The 14790-nt window shown below is 43.3% G+C and overlaps 2 protein-coding genes across 2 annotated transcripts in view; one reads left to right on the top strand and one right to left on the bottom strand.

The window, feature by feature from the left end:
* LOC117867745 (S-adenosyl-L-methionine-dependent tRNA 4-demethylwyosine synthase TYW1-like) overlaps window positions 1-4794 on the bottom strand; it is a 138412-nt gene extending 133618 nt beyond the window's left edge. Inside the window, exons 1-6 of the mRNA XM_034752988.1 lie at window positions 4686-4794; window positions 4249-4556; window positions 3397-3539; window positions 2458-2598; window positions 1781-1882; window positions 847-1041 (exon numbers count right to left, since the gene is read on the bottom strand). Coding sequence (XP_034608879.1) covers window positions 847-1041; window positions 1781-1882; window positions 2458-2598; window positions 3397-3539; window positions 4249-4318 — 651 coding nt within the window. The 5' untranslated portion in view covers window positions 4319-4556; window positions 4686-4794. The remainder of the gene's footprint in view (window positions 1-846; window positions 1042-1780; window positions 1883-2457; window positions 2599-3396; window positions 3540-4248; window positions 4557-4685) is intronic.
* An 867-nt stretch (window positions 4795-5661) lies between these two features.
* Window positions 5662-14760, top strand: SBDS (SBDS ribosome maturation factor). The gene is made up of 5 exons (XM_034752997.1): window positions 5662-5888; window positions 8732-8861; window positions 9991-10191; window positions 11536-11700; window positions 12452-14760. Exons 1-5 carry the CDS (start codon window positions 5761-5763, stop codon window positions 12578-12580), a joined length of 753 nt encoding a protein of 250 aa, XP_034608888.1. The 5' UTR covers window positions 5662-5760; the 3' UTR covers window positions 12581-14760.
* The last annotated feature ends 30 nt before the right edge of the window (window positions 14761-14790 follow it).

Here is a 14790-nt window from a genome sequence, read left to right as displayed (position 1 = left end):
GGTCGGGGGCTCGGCCGGCAGTGCCGGGCCGGGGGACGGGCTGGGGACCTGCGGTGCCGGGGGTGGGCCGCGCCTTCTCCCCCCCCCACACACACACCCTTACCTGCTTCAGGCTTCCCGCGACTCAAATGTTCGCAGGAAGCAGGGGAGGGGGCGGAGACTTTGGGGAGGGGGTGGGGTTGGGGCGGGGCTGGGGTTGGGGCCCCTTTAAAGTGTCCTCCTTTCGGAGGCACTAAATATGGTAACCCTAGTTAAACACCATCAGACTATCATATAGCTGGCGAATATCAAGATTTACATGATCGAGTATAGTAAATGAAATGCAGAGAAAGGAGTACTTTAAAAAAGGGAGAGAGGCAATAATAAGTCAGTGGTTTATTTTGCCCTTTAAAAATCGTACTGAACAGCCTATGACAAAACAAATATGACAGCTTTATCTACTAATTACTGGTTTTAAAAGCCTGGAAATTCAATGAGAGATTTACAAAACGTATTCTGTATATATTACAAAGGCTGGGGATCAGAGTTACTATATAGTTTTACAAGTGTCTGAACTACCATCCGGAGGAAAACACTCCGCAGGTTAACATAGTACCAATGGGAATCATTCCTCTTCACTTTGATAGCGTGCTGCACTTGAAGGGGAGCTGGATCTGGCCTTAAATACTGCATCCTTTAAACATCTAATTTTCCAACTTCCTCTTAAAAGCAAGGAGTCTCAAGAACACTAACTGCCTAACCCAAGAGGTGCAGAACACCATCAGTCTCACTGATGTCTGCAGACACCAAAGATGCTTAGCAATTCTTCAGGATCAGAAAACAAAAAGAAAATCCAGAGAAACTCACCGTGTTGTAGTGGTCCACATATACTGAATTTCCCAAGCCAAACACAGCGTATCTCATTCCTTTCAGATAGGTTTTGCCAAACCTAAAGTCATTCACAGCCTCTTCTAACCATTTGCAGAACCATGCTGCATTTTCAGTTGGCTGTCCATCAGTGTAGGTAGCAACCAGAAACACACAAATATTTTTGCTGGTTGCCTGAAGACAGTTTAGCAGAGGAAAAGAATATTTTAAAGGGATGATCAGTGGATTTTCTAAAACAACTTTAATATTAGAGTGTCAGGAAGAGAATGTTATTGTCTTTTTAGAAGTCTAGGTATGAAGTCTAAGGCAGAAAACCCTAGGCATGAAGCTGGTAAGTTCACTCTTTGTATAAACCATGGATTCAATTAATTAGGAAAAACTGTATTAAGAAACATTTTGCCCCATACAGCATTTCCATTCAAAAATCTAAAGGAACTTTATGAACATTAACTAAATAAATCTCAACACCGCAGTGAAGTAGAGATGAATTACTATTACTCCCAGACAGGACACTGAGGCACAGTGAGGAACTTGAGTAATATCTCTATCTTACTGAGAAAGCTTGCAGAAGAACCAAAAGAAGAACTCAGATCTCCCAGGATCATAGGTCTAGGTTCTAGACAGAGACTATCATCCTACCTCCTCTTAGAAAAGAAATATCAAGTTGATATCAAATAAGGACCAATATTAAATTACTTCAAGGTAGTATTTTAGGCTGTAAGAAGCCCAGCATTGAAGGTTCCCATTTACCCCACAGATGCACTCTTCAACACAAATCTTGTGGGATTTGCAGGGAACTAGGGGAGGTCTGCAGGGAGATGCAGAAGACATCAGACCTCTCAACAGACCCAGGGAATTGTTACATTTATATATTTTACCTATCTAGGAAGGGGGAAGAAAGAAAAATACTAACCTCTTCGGCTAGACAATCATCAGGATCATAGTCTCTCATGTTAATGATTTCTGCAGGCAAATTAAGGGAGAGAATAGCTTCAGCAAGAATTGTTGCAAATCCCTGGAGGGAGAGAGAGAGAGAGAGAGAGAGACATAGAAAGGCTATATCTGCAATAACCCAACCGAAAGAAGAGTCAAACAAATTCATGAGAGGGTGTTAGAAACTCACAAACCTTGTAACAAGAAGCTGATATTTCATACGGCTATCATGTACAGAAACAGAACAAAGATACCTATAAAACACACATTTTCTTTTTTTTAAAGTGAAATGCATTTTGTTTTGGAAAAAGTGAGTATTTCTACAGACACACACAAAAAATCACTCCACTTTATAATGTTTCTCTGTCAAAGACAAAAACTGATTAAAGCAGCATCTCTCCACACAAGAGGAGTTTAAAGTGACACCAAAAGATTAATAGAGTATATTTTAAAGAGTTGATGTAATAATCCCTTAGATTTTTAAAGATGAATAATTCTTTAAAATCTAATTTTCTCTTCACTTTTTTATTTTATTGGACAACAAAAACCTAGTCAATTTCACTTTCGGGTTCTTGAACCATGCACAGTTTGCAACCCAAAGTTACACTTCAATAACATTTTGAATTAACTTTGTCCAAGTAGAATAAAATGACTTACCTTAGCAGTGCCAGTCTGAGAGCCATAGAAAACCTTCACCCCAGCAACATAAACCTCCTTCGTCTTTGGCATTGTATATCCATTTATCAGCACATCTTGTGTTACTTTAGATGGAGTTAGCTTCTCGGTGGATTTTTCATCCTACAAAACAATTGTAGTATCCCAGTCTTACCCCTTTCAAACTCATCTTAAGCTAGTTTTCACATAAAACGCAAACTACCTAGTCAGATCTTCAGGATGGTTGGTGAGCTCTAGCAAATGTAACAGTGATAAGTTTTAGAGTTACCACTGGCCCATAAAAACAATCAAACTAGCATCCTCTCATTTAAATAAGCCACGTTACTGTAATCTGATCTCACAATATAGGGTGTGACTTGATCACAGCAGGTGTCTGAAGACATGCCTTCCTCCCATCCCACATATCTACACACTTACCCACATACACAACTAAATATTTTATGAGGGAGTTTTTACCCTCTTGACAGGCGTAATCCTGATCCTAGTGAAATCATGGAACTTTTATCATTAACTTCAATGGGAACAGGACTTACTTCTCAAATATCAGGTGTTAACAGCTGGCAGAGACAGGATTTGAAAAAGTGCTGGCCCAGTCCAGAATGGCAAATCTTCTTCACATAATAAACAGAGGTGATTATGTGAGATCAGTTCACATGTCGCTTACAAGGCAGTAAAATATTCAACAGGTATGTTTTTGTTATATTTCTAACACACATCAAGTATTATGATTTTCGAGGATGCCAAACCACATTTAAACTTTAAGAAGTTAGAACTTGCACATGGCCTAGAGTGGACTACACTGAAATGAAATGCCACACTCCCACACCAAAGGAGGATACATTTCAGTAGTGGGTTAAAGGATTACTGTTGTATACTCCCAGTTGAAAGAATATAAATGCTAGAATTGTGAGTCTCACTTACCTGCTTTTTGGCTTTGGTGGCAATGAACTGAAAGCAGATCCAAATACCAATGCCAAAAGCCGCACAAGAGTAGATGTAAAACCTGTTTAGCCATATGGACATCAGATGAGTGTAGAAGTAGCTCCAAGTATCTGCTGATGCATCTAAAATGAGAATAAATCATGACTGCCCTCTTCCAACTCAGCAAAAGCAGCAGCAGTTTCCTTCATCATCAATGTAGCGACAGAAACAGCATCCTACACCTCTCCCGTTCCTCACTGCTCCCAATCACACACACACCTTCCCTTTATGGAGTTTAGATACATTCAACTGCCTGTAATTAACACCCTTGAACTCTGACTGGAAATTAACACCCAAAAGCCAACATTAGCTGGCTCAGAGGTGTTTCCCCAGGGGCACCACTGGAGAAAGGCACAGCAGTAATTCAGGGTTACCTTTATATTACTGTTTCCTACATTTCTCGGATACTAACAGATTTCACTCTGGGTGTTTCCATCAGAGACATGTTCCAATTTCATTTCTATTTGTAAAGCCAACCTGCACTCGAGTGGTCCCAGCAGCCCTAAGGTTTCAAGATATTGGTCACAGGGGTCACCCCTTCCAGGCTTGGCACTAATTTGACTCCTTTTTAAGAGAATAAGCAACTGAGTGTGTGTTGCACGCAGACCTAACAGTAGCAAGCAAGTGAGCCCATTCCCACCTTGCTGGGAGCAGCAGGACAACAGGTTATTCCTGATGTGTTATGGTTAAATCAGTGTCGTTTCAGTTTAATAAGAGATATATCCTCTGTCAAGGCACTAGCTACAACGATCCCCTAAAAATCATGAGGTGTCTCCACACAATAGTACTTACCCATGGCATGAGCGTCAGCACAAGCAGCCAGGATAGTTAGGACCTGAAACACCAGCCAAAAATTCAGCATTCCAGAGCGTGATGTGGCAATTTGCAGCTACCCTTCTGCATTTTAGGTAACCAACTTAACTAGGACAGAGAAATCCCCACGAGCTCCTGGGGGCAGCCATGCTGTTTGCAGAGGAATGCTGGGAGTCTGGGCGTTTGTTTTTTCCCCTTCCTCCCCACTTCGCTTTATAGATTGCTACTGATGAAAAGGAAGCTATACAGAGCTCAGGGCTGGTGTGGCAGTGTTTTCTTCCTCGTGCCTAGAAAACAAAAACACACGCGATCACAAACACTCTAAACATTTACAATCATAGACAAACAATCTCTCAGACGCAAAAACATCAGATAGGCAGTGCAACTTCACCGGGCTAAAGAAATGGGATACTAACCTAATACAGCAAAGACAATCCCGGGAGGCGGAAGCGCCCGATCCTACACATACACCCCACACGCAATCGCATAGAAACAGAATACCACGAACACAGTCACAGAAACTCAGCCCGCCAGGGAAACACACGCTACAAAAACACACAGAGTCAAGCCACTCTCAGCCCCTTCTCACCCACAATCCCAGGAGTACAGTCACCCACGCCAGCCGACCCTCTGCAGCATGTCACTCGTATTGATGAACCCCACCCAGCAGCCATTTGCATCCATGCCCCAGAGAAGGGAGACACACGGCCCAGAAGACACGGTGATGGGCGCGTGGGTTTGGCAGTAAAACTGCGCGGAGTAGGTGAGCTCCCCCGGCGGGGGCTGTCTCGGGCCCCTCCACAGCACCCTGCCCGGGGACGGTGCTCCGTGCATAGCCCTATTGCGATGCACTAATACCCATCGCGCACTCATATACATGAATACTCATGGAGCTGTGGCCCGTTGGGGTCTGGTAGGTGGCTCAGGGGGTGGCCCGGTGTCCTGCCCCCCAGCTACGTGGGGCTGAGGGCAGGCACAGGCGTGTTTCTCTCTGGGCGGCCCGCCGGTGCCCACAAGCCAGGGGAACCGTGCACGGGGCAGGGGGGATTTGCCCCCCACTCACATCGGCTCAGGGCCCTGCTTTCAAACCGCCCCTCTCCGGGGGGCCCAGGTCAGCCCCCCACGCAGGGTGCCACGGCGCTGGGAGAGCCCCGAGCCCGGGTGCCGCGGCCTGGCGCTCTCCCCCCGGGAAGACTGGGCCCCTGCGAGGGGGAACTGACCCCACGCGCGAGGAGAAGTAGCGCGCGCACACACCCACCCCGCGCGCGCGCGCTCGCTCCTCTCCCTCTGTGGCCGCTGCCCCGGAACCCTGGATTCCCGGGCCTCGTTTCCCCGCCCGGACGCCTTTCGGCGGCCCCCCGAGCCGCCTGTTTCCGGTGTTGCGCTGACGTCACAGGAGGAGGAGGCGGCGGCTAATAACAGTGGCGCAGCGCTGCTTGTTGACAGACCTCTCAGCTATCTGACGGGCCCCGGGCTCCCTGCACCGCCGCCATGTCCATCTTCACCCCCACCAACCAGATCCGCCTCACCAACGTGGCCGTGGTGCGCACCCGGCGCGCCGGGAAGCGCTTCGAGATCGCCTGCTACCGCAACAAAGTCATGGGCTGGCGGAGCGGGGCGTGAGTACAGGCCGGGGCCGGGCTCGGGCTGCAGGGGCGGTAAGGGGCTGGGGAGAGGGCGGGTGGGATGGGGAGGAGGGAGATATGGGGTAGGGCATGGAGGAGATGGGGGGGCTTGGGGCCGGGCGGGGGGGCGGTAAGGGGCTGGGGAGAGGGTGGGCGCTAGGGTGGAGGAGGAAGGTATGGGGTAGGGTGTAGAGGGGATGGGGGGGGGCTTGGGGCAGGGCTGGGGGGTGGTAAGGGGCTGGGGAGAGGGTGGGTGCTAGGGGGATGGGGTAGTGGAGGAGGGAGAGATGGGGTAGGGTGTAGAGGGGATGTGGGGGGGCTTGGGGCAGGGCTGGGGGGGTGGTAAGGGGCTGGGGAGAGGGCGGTCACTAGGGTGGAGGAGGGATAGGGAGGCGGGAGATATGGGGTAGGGTGTAGAAGGGGTGTGGGGGGGCTTGGGGCAGGGCTGGGGGTGGTAAGGGGCTGGGGAGAGGGTGGGTGCTAGGGGGATGGGGTAGGGGAGGAGGGAGAGATGGGGTAGGGTGTAGAGGGGATGTGGGGGGGCTTGGGGCAGGGCTGGGGGGGTACTAAGGGGCTGGGGAGAGGGTGGGTGTTAGGGGGATGGGGTAGGAGTGGGGGGAGGAGGGAGAGATGGGGTAGGGCATGGGGGAAAGATGGGGGGGGGTCTGAGGCAGGTGCAGGGCTGCTGGGAAGGAGGGGAGTCTCGTGCAGGGCCAGGAGGGCGGTGAGGGTCTGAGGACATTTGAGGAGTTGGGGTGGGACCCCCTCGCTAGGGGATTTCTGGAGGGGAGGAGATTTGGCTATCTGAGGGCTGGAACGGAGTGGAGTGGATGCCCCAGGTGGTGCTGGGAAGTGCCTTATCTAAATAGGTGCCTGTCAACATCTAGCTCCTGGTGAAATGGACCAGGCCAGGACTCACCCGTATCCTACTCCTTTAGCTGGTGCTAACACTTACAGAGCAGAGGTAACTTGCCCTCATCCCACTCAAGGAGGGATTCGCACCCAGGTATTGGGGGAGGTGTTCGCAGAGTGCAGGGAAGCTAGGAGTCGGCCCTGTCCTGCGTTACTGACAGAGGTTCTGAAAGCACCTACTCTGTCTACTTGTGGGCTCTCTGGAATTTGAAGAATCCGCTAGAGGCATGGAGTCAATGCACATAAGTTAAAGCGTGTAGATGCTCTCATTCAGGAGTAAACATGGCCTTAGTTTCCTGTAACTAAGCATGGCCTACACTCAGGCTATGTCTACATTACCATTTATGTCAGTATAAGTCAGCCCCTGAGTGACATAAGTTGCATGGACTTAAACACCGGTGTGGACAGCACTATGGCAGTGGGAGAGCTTTTTCCACTGACTTAGGTGCTGCCGCTTGTTGGGAGTAGATTAACTGAGTCGATGGGAGAGGTATCTCCCGTCTGCTTAGAGTGGCTACACTATAGAGCTCACAGCAGCACTCTCTAGTGTAGCCATAGCGTTAAAAGTTAGGGTGAGGTAGCTATATTAGTCAGGGGTATGAAAAAACACACCCTTGAGTGCTGCAGTTTTGTCAATGGAAGAATGCTTCTATCAACCTAGTTACTGTCAGTTGGGGAGGTGGTGTTCCTGTATTGATGTAGGCTGCATATATCTACAGGGTTATGCCAGCGTAGTCTCCTGGATCCTCCTTGCATCTTTCCTCGCCCTTTGAAGGTATCTTCACACCTTTAGTTTATTTGCCTTAACTTTTCTAAATGTCCTCCTACCCTCTGCATGAGGAAGTGTCCCTCCTTTGAAACTGTAGCGCCTTCTCTTCTTGTGGATGTTGTTTTACTTCAGGATTTAGAAATACACTCTGTTGCCACTGCCAGTTTTTACTGCTCTTATTTGGAAAATATTGATCTGTTTTGTTGCAATGTTTGTACAGGGGCTTGCAGTTGGCAGTGCTTGTTTTATGTTTCTGCACCACTAATGTTGAAGAGGCAACAGCAGTTTGAGAATAAAGACCTCTCCCTGCAGTCACTATGAATCAAAAACTCTCATTTCATATGTCTTTCTCTCTGGGACTTATATTATCCCTATCAGCATAATGTTTGAGTGCCTATTGAGAGTCTCTTATATTTCATTGTCTCAACCATGTCTCTTCTTTAGCTTCTCTGACATAGCTAAGAGTTTAACTTTGAAAAAAATCAAAGACTAGTCCCACAAAATTAATATTTTGTGTCATATTTGGAGTCCTAAAGGAACATTAATGACTGCACAGACTTAACTAGCCATTGTTTAACCCCAGCATTTAACTTTTTTTTTTGTGAAAACCAACTCTTAAACGTTGACATTTTTTAAAATTCCAGTGAAAATAGTTCTCTATAAACAAAAACATTCGGCAGTCCATGCAACGCAAATGTTTCAGCATAGATAACCAAAATATGAGACTGACTTAATTGATTTTCATGGTTCCAGCTGCAAGAAGTGATTGAAAGTAAACAAGCAGTATAAACTAGAGGAAATGTTAAAATCCTTTCCTTTTTAATAACCAACATGGTGATAGGAATCTAGGAAGGAAATTTTGTTTCTCATTTCAGTCACTTGATGGTGTCATCTTAAGAAATTAGTAATGAATTAACTACTCCATAAAGCTACAAAAGGCATCTTCATGTTGTGTTAGATAGAGTTAGGTTTATGGAGGGCCCCAAATAGCATTCCTCCTGGGGAGAAGGTCCGATAGCTGCCCACACTCAAGTTCCCTGCTTCCACTAATTGGCTAGCCTCAGATGCAGAGTAGGAGGCCACAAGACTACTCCCTGCTAGTTAATGCTATGCTTGCATGTGTTTTCTAATTGTGAATACAATTATTATTTACCAGTGAAAAAGACATTGATGAAGTTCTACAGACCAACACAGTATTTGTAAACGTCTCTAAAGGTCAAGTTGCAAAGAAGGAAGATCTCCTCAAAGCGTTTGGAACTGATGACCAAACAGAAATCTGCAAGACGGTAGGTCCTCTATACATGAAAGCATAGAGTAAACACACCTTATTGTGAATCACAAAAGACTCTAGCCTTCCTCCATTAAAATTTAGCTAAACTGAATATCCATCTGTTAACTGATGCTGTTAGAGTTTAATGACTTTTCTAGTATATTACATATTTTGTTTTTTTTCTATTATTGATCACAGTTTTGGGTAAACCTATTTTTCCCTTCTCTTTGGAAATAAAGTGGTTTAAATCTGTGGTCTTCAGCAACACCACTTTGTGCTTGTCATGTGTTCCTCACAGATCTCGTGAGCAAAGCAGGGTCATATCAGATTAGTAGACTGATGGGGGATGTCCATGCAATGCCTAGTTGTTATAGGCAGTAAAGGATACTTTTCCCTTTCAGTCACTACTGAACCAGCTTCCTGGTGGGGAGGGAAGGGGCATTCTTCTTGATATCTGATCTTTCTAGTGAGATATTTATAAAACTGAGTTCTGACCACTTGAACTTTTTATATAGCATCATTAGGATGCATTGTCCTTTACAGACATGTCGAAGCAAGGTCCCCGTCCCAAAGAACTTTAGCTAGACCAATTTCTAATGTAAGATAGGGATGGAGGAAGAAATGTAATAAAGTTTTATTTCACAAGTGTCTTGATCCAAAAGATTTCTTTGTTATATTGGTCTATTTATAATGTAATAGGAATGAGTGGGGATGAATAGTAAATCTGCATTTTTAATCAAACAAGATATTCAGTAATGCTGTTTGTTTTGAAATGGTTTGTGTTCAATAAACCTGTTACATTTTTACCTTTTTGGTCCCCTTGTTGGTACACTTATATAAATTGTTAACTTAATTTGTAGGATTTGACCCTTATCTGAAAAACACTATTTCCTTTTTATAGTTTAATGAGACAAGCATTATACTTTTGCATAAGGTTTTTTTGTATTATGAAAAAAGTCTAGTGTTATACTTGACATGTTGCAGAATAACCTAGTCAAGTTAAAGATATATACACAAATTAAGCTAAGACATACTGTAATTGTTACTTTGAAAACAAGTCAGTAACTTTCCCAGAGCTATTCTTCAGTCAAATATGTATTATTACTATTGAATATAATTTTTCATTCTTGATTAATCACTTCTAGATTTTAACAAAAGGGGAATTGCAGGTATCTGACAAAGAGCGACACACACAATTGGAGCAGATGTTTAGAGACATTGCAACTATTGTCGCTGAGAAATGTGTGAATCCTGAAACAAAGAGGCCATACACAGTAATCCTTATAGAAAGAGCCATGAAGGATATCCACTATTCTGTTAAACCAAACAAGAGCACCAAACAGCAGGTCTGTATCAGTTCCCAAAAATTCTGTTTTCACTTAAAAGAATTTTTGTATATAGTTTCCTTATTAACATCCACAGGAGTCACTTGAACCTAAATCTAAGGATGGTAAGTGAGCATTGTTTGACAGAAAGAGGTGGAATAGGAGCTGAATGTTAGAAAGAGACACGTGTATTCTGAAACTTTGTAGTTTGGTTTGTATCTGCCCACAAAAGGGAGGAAGGAAACTAACTACAGATTTCAGAGTAGCAGCAGTGTTAGTCTGTATCTGCAAAAAGAACAGGAGTACTTGTGGCACCTTAGAGACTAACAAATTTATTAGAGCATAAGCTTTCGTGGACTACAGCCCACTTCTTCGGATGCATATAGAGTANACTCAGGTTTAGCATTATTTACAACTGCTTATAGATACTCCAGAAACATTCCTTGGTACCGTCCACTGGAATTCTCCAGGAATATGTTTGGTATATTCTAATCAGAACTGATTATTGAGAAGATCTGCCTTTTCATGTTAAAGTATTGCTAGAATTGGACTTAAGGTGTCAGAAAAAGCAGGAAATGTTAAACAAGGCGGTTATATCAAAAACTATAAAAAGTCAGGACATTCAAAAATTAAGGATAAACACACTGTCCCACTGAACCACAGGAGGTAAGAAGAAAGCATAAGCATTGAGTATTCTTGCTTTTGTTTTACACCCAACTTTTCTACTCTTAATAATCTGTAGTTAGAAGAACAGGAGTACTTGTGGCACCTTAGAGACTAACAAATTTATTAGAGCATAAGCTTTCGTGGACTACAGCCCACTTCTTCGGATGCATATAGTGTACTCTATATGCATCCGAAGAAGTGGGCTGTAGTCCACGAAAGCTTATGCTCTAATAAATTTGTTAGTCTCTAAGGTGCCACAAGTACTCCTGTTCTTCTAACTACAGATTATTAAGAGTAGAAAAGTTGGGTGTAAAACAAAAGCAAGAATACTCAATGCTTATGCTTTCTTCTTACCTCCTGTGGTTCAGTGGGACAGTGTGTTTATCCTTAATTTTTGAATGTCCTGACTTTTTATAGTTTTTGATATAACCGCCTTGTTTAACATTTCCTGCTTTTTCTGACACCTTAAGTCCAATTCTAGCAATACTTTAACATGAAAAGGCAGATCTTCTCAATAATCAGTTCTGATTAGAATATACCAAACATATTCCTGGAGAATTCCAGTGGACGGTACCAAGGAATGTTTCTGGAGTATCTATAAGCAGTTGTAAATAATGCTAAACCTGAGTGTGGGATATGGTGCTATGTAAATAACAAATGAGCATATGTGAATTTCATTTGTAGTTAATGTCTTTGCAGGCTTTGGAAGTGATCAGACAGTTAAAGGAGACTATGCAGATTGAGCGGGCTCACATGAGACTGCGGTTTATTCTCCCAGCAAAAGAGGGCAAGAAGCTAAAAGAGAAGCTCAAACCACTGATCAAAGTTATAGAGAGTGAAGACTTCGATGAGCAGTTAGAAATTGTAAGAATCTAGTTTCTATGGTCAATTTTTCTACATTTAGTTGCCTTCTTTTGAAGGCTACATGTAAAACCTGTGTGTGGGTTAGCTGAAATTGTAATTTTGGGTATTGTTTTGGTTTTTTTAAATTTTTCATGGTCTTCGTGACTGCTTTCAAACCTTTAAAAGGCTCAGGACTGTCAGAACACTTGCTTGAGGAATGAGAGTTCTTGACTCAATCATCTACCTGTACCCATATTTGTTGTAGAATTGCTGGCTCAAACTTTGAAAAGTACAATGCATCACTGCTAAAAGTTGCTGTGTTTAACTTCTTCCTTTTCTCATTTTGCCAGTCCCCTATATGTTAGGATGGTAAATTTTAATTGTCTTACAGTGCAAAACACATGCACCATATCTTACTGCAATTCAGTTCTGACTGTACTGTAACTTATTTAAAAGGTATTCCACCAAAATAACTATAAATTTAAACAAGATCCGTAATTAGTAATATTTTGGGCTACTTACAACACACTGGACTTCTTCTGCAATTTCACTGCTGTATTATTAGCAGGTTGAGCATTAGTAGGTGGAGCTGCAAAACTCCCTCAAACAAAAGATGGATCCATGTGGATTGTTTAAATATAGGCTTTTAGGGATGTGGAAAAGTTTCCTTAACTCCTAGTGGGTCAGTCATCTCTGTATATTAAATTGCTATAGGAGAAAAGGACACAGTGTTGGCTAAAATCTTCACTGACTGATATGTAAAATGTTTCAGGTGTGCCTCATTGATCCAGGCTGCTTCAGGGAGATCGACGAACTGATCCGGTGCGAGACTAAAGGGAAAGGCTCGCTCGAAGTGCTCAGTCTGAAAGATGTGGAAGAAGGCGATGAAAAGTTTGAATAAAACCCTTCCACCATCATCACTTTTGTGGCAAACACTATAAAGAGGCAGAGTTGGCCACCTCATTCTGTTAAGGTTTTTGTTTTTCCAACCTATTGCTGCCAAATAATTGCTGTCACTAGCTCTATTTAGGATTATTCCAGGCCGTGTTTCCTTGCATTTGTCTCAGTAACAAGTGCCTTTCCAATAAAGAGGTGTTTGAGTGTTCAATTTGCACTAAGCATAAAGTTATAGGACTTAACAGTGAAAAGCTAAACTAGCTTTGTTTTGGTGTGGGTATTGATTATAGTGGTGTTCATCTGTGCCAAGCCCTTTTCCCTTTAATTTAGTGCTGGGTGGAAGGCTGCATCTATCCCGGAGCTGTTTATTGCGTATGAGGAGAAACATGCACAGGCAAAAGAATTAAATGAAGTGTCACTCTTAAAACAGTACATGGAGTGTGTGTGTACCTTGTTTAATGGCAGCATTCAACATGAGTGACCTAGACTACCACATGCTACTGCTAGAGAAATTTCACTATTTGTAAATAGAGGACCATTCTTATATATTTTATTCATGGGATCCATGCAAAATATACATCCTAACTTGGAAAAAGTGTTCCCTTAATTCAGTCTTTCAATTGTTAAATGAATTATAATATATACATAAGTATTTTATAGGATCTGGCACTAGTGGAGTGGTCCTCTATGCTTCTGTGAGGCTGAAGCTGTGCTCCCAAAATATGCAGAAATTCACTACTAAAATAAACCTGATCTAGACTAGGTAAAGGAATCTGCTCCTTGAGATAGACAAGCTCCCAGTGTACCTTAGTTTTCCCTTGCTGGACTTGTATATGTTCCTTTCCTCATCAAAGATAAAAGCCAAAATGCTTTAAACCTCTCTAGTACCTTCATGTTCAACCCTTTGTGTGTCCTGCTGATGTCCACACCCACACACTTTCTACCAACCCACCTGCTGCAGAAGAGACAGCACTCTAAACTACTTTACTAAAATTACAGTACAGTTTTTCAAACAAGATAGTGTATGAATAATACAGCTAAGCAGCTCCAAGAGATGTATTCATACTTCCTGAGGGAGAATACAAAATAGAGGGGAAAGAGTAAATGATACTAACTAGGCCTACATGGATTGTTCAAGGATAAACATGGAGTTTAAATGGAGCCCCTGGCATTAAACATTAACTTCTGTGACAGTAGTATGATGCAGCAAAATATGCATTAGTTGTTTGGTACCATTTCTGTTTCCTAGTTTAGGGAATGAGCCAGTACTATGGTCATTTGCTGCCTCCTAGAGGGAAGTGGCATATGTATTTTGTGACAGTTGTCAGCTGTCCTCTGATTTGATGCATACAGTTTCTGTGAAGACCTAGATGATGTTAGCAATATCTGTTTGTAGGTATAAACTAACACACAAGTACCTAGCAAAGCCCCTCTGTGCCCCTCTCAGGAATTTACCTCCCCTTTAGTCTGACAGCCTAAGCTTGTTCATGGGTCAGATTGCAGGGGAGGCCAATAAGAAATTTAAAAGTACCAAAGGTGCATTGGAGTTTAAGTCCCACTGATAGGCAGTGGGATATGGGTTCCTTAGTCATTAAGCATTTTGAAAATTGAAATTACCTATGTGAGTTTGCTGCCATGTCTTCTTATGTGGACATAAATTAGACTAAGTGGCTACACACAAACTATACTAGTACAGTTAAGCTGGCACATTTTCCTCATGTTGATAAGCCATTGATGGTGCTCATCTTTGAGATGGTTGAGCACCAAAGATACTTATCAGTATCAATATCCCATTGAGATTAACTGGGCAATTCATTGCTCTCACCTAGTGTTTTGGGTTGCCTGCAGCTTCAGCCATCACTGCCTCCATAATGCTTAGAGCTGTTTTTCTTTAGCAATAAAGTTTAGTTTCTGAAGAGCAAACTTGGGAGCTAGCAGGAGAAAGAGGAGTTGCAGTAATTTAGCAGAATCCAGTTCACAAACTTGCTGAGACGGAGGGAGGGAGGGGCGGGCGTCTATCTCCCTGTAAAGCCTTCTCTAGGATTTGGGTGAATTTTTCAGGTTTTTTCTTAGTAGAAGGAGTTCCTTTTTGATTTTTTGTAATTTATGTACAGTTGGTTTGTTTAGTATTTATGGGTCAGGAAGAATGGCTGACAATATCAAAATAAACCTTATTAAAGTTGTTGACTAGCCCATGTGTTGACTTTCAGCTCT

This window comes from Trachemys scripta, chromosome 18, assembly GCF_013100865.1.
Source record: "Trachemys scripta elegans isolate TJP31775 chromosome 18, CAS_Tse_1.0, whole genome shotgun sequence".
NCBI classification, from domain to species: domain Eukaryota; kingdom Metazoa; phylum Chordata; order Testudines; family Emydidae; genus Trachemys; species Trachemys scripta.
This window is presented reverse-complemented; position numbering and strand designations above follow the sequence as displayed.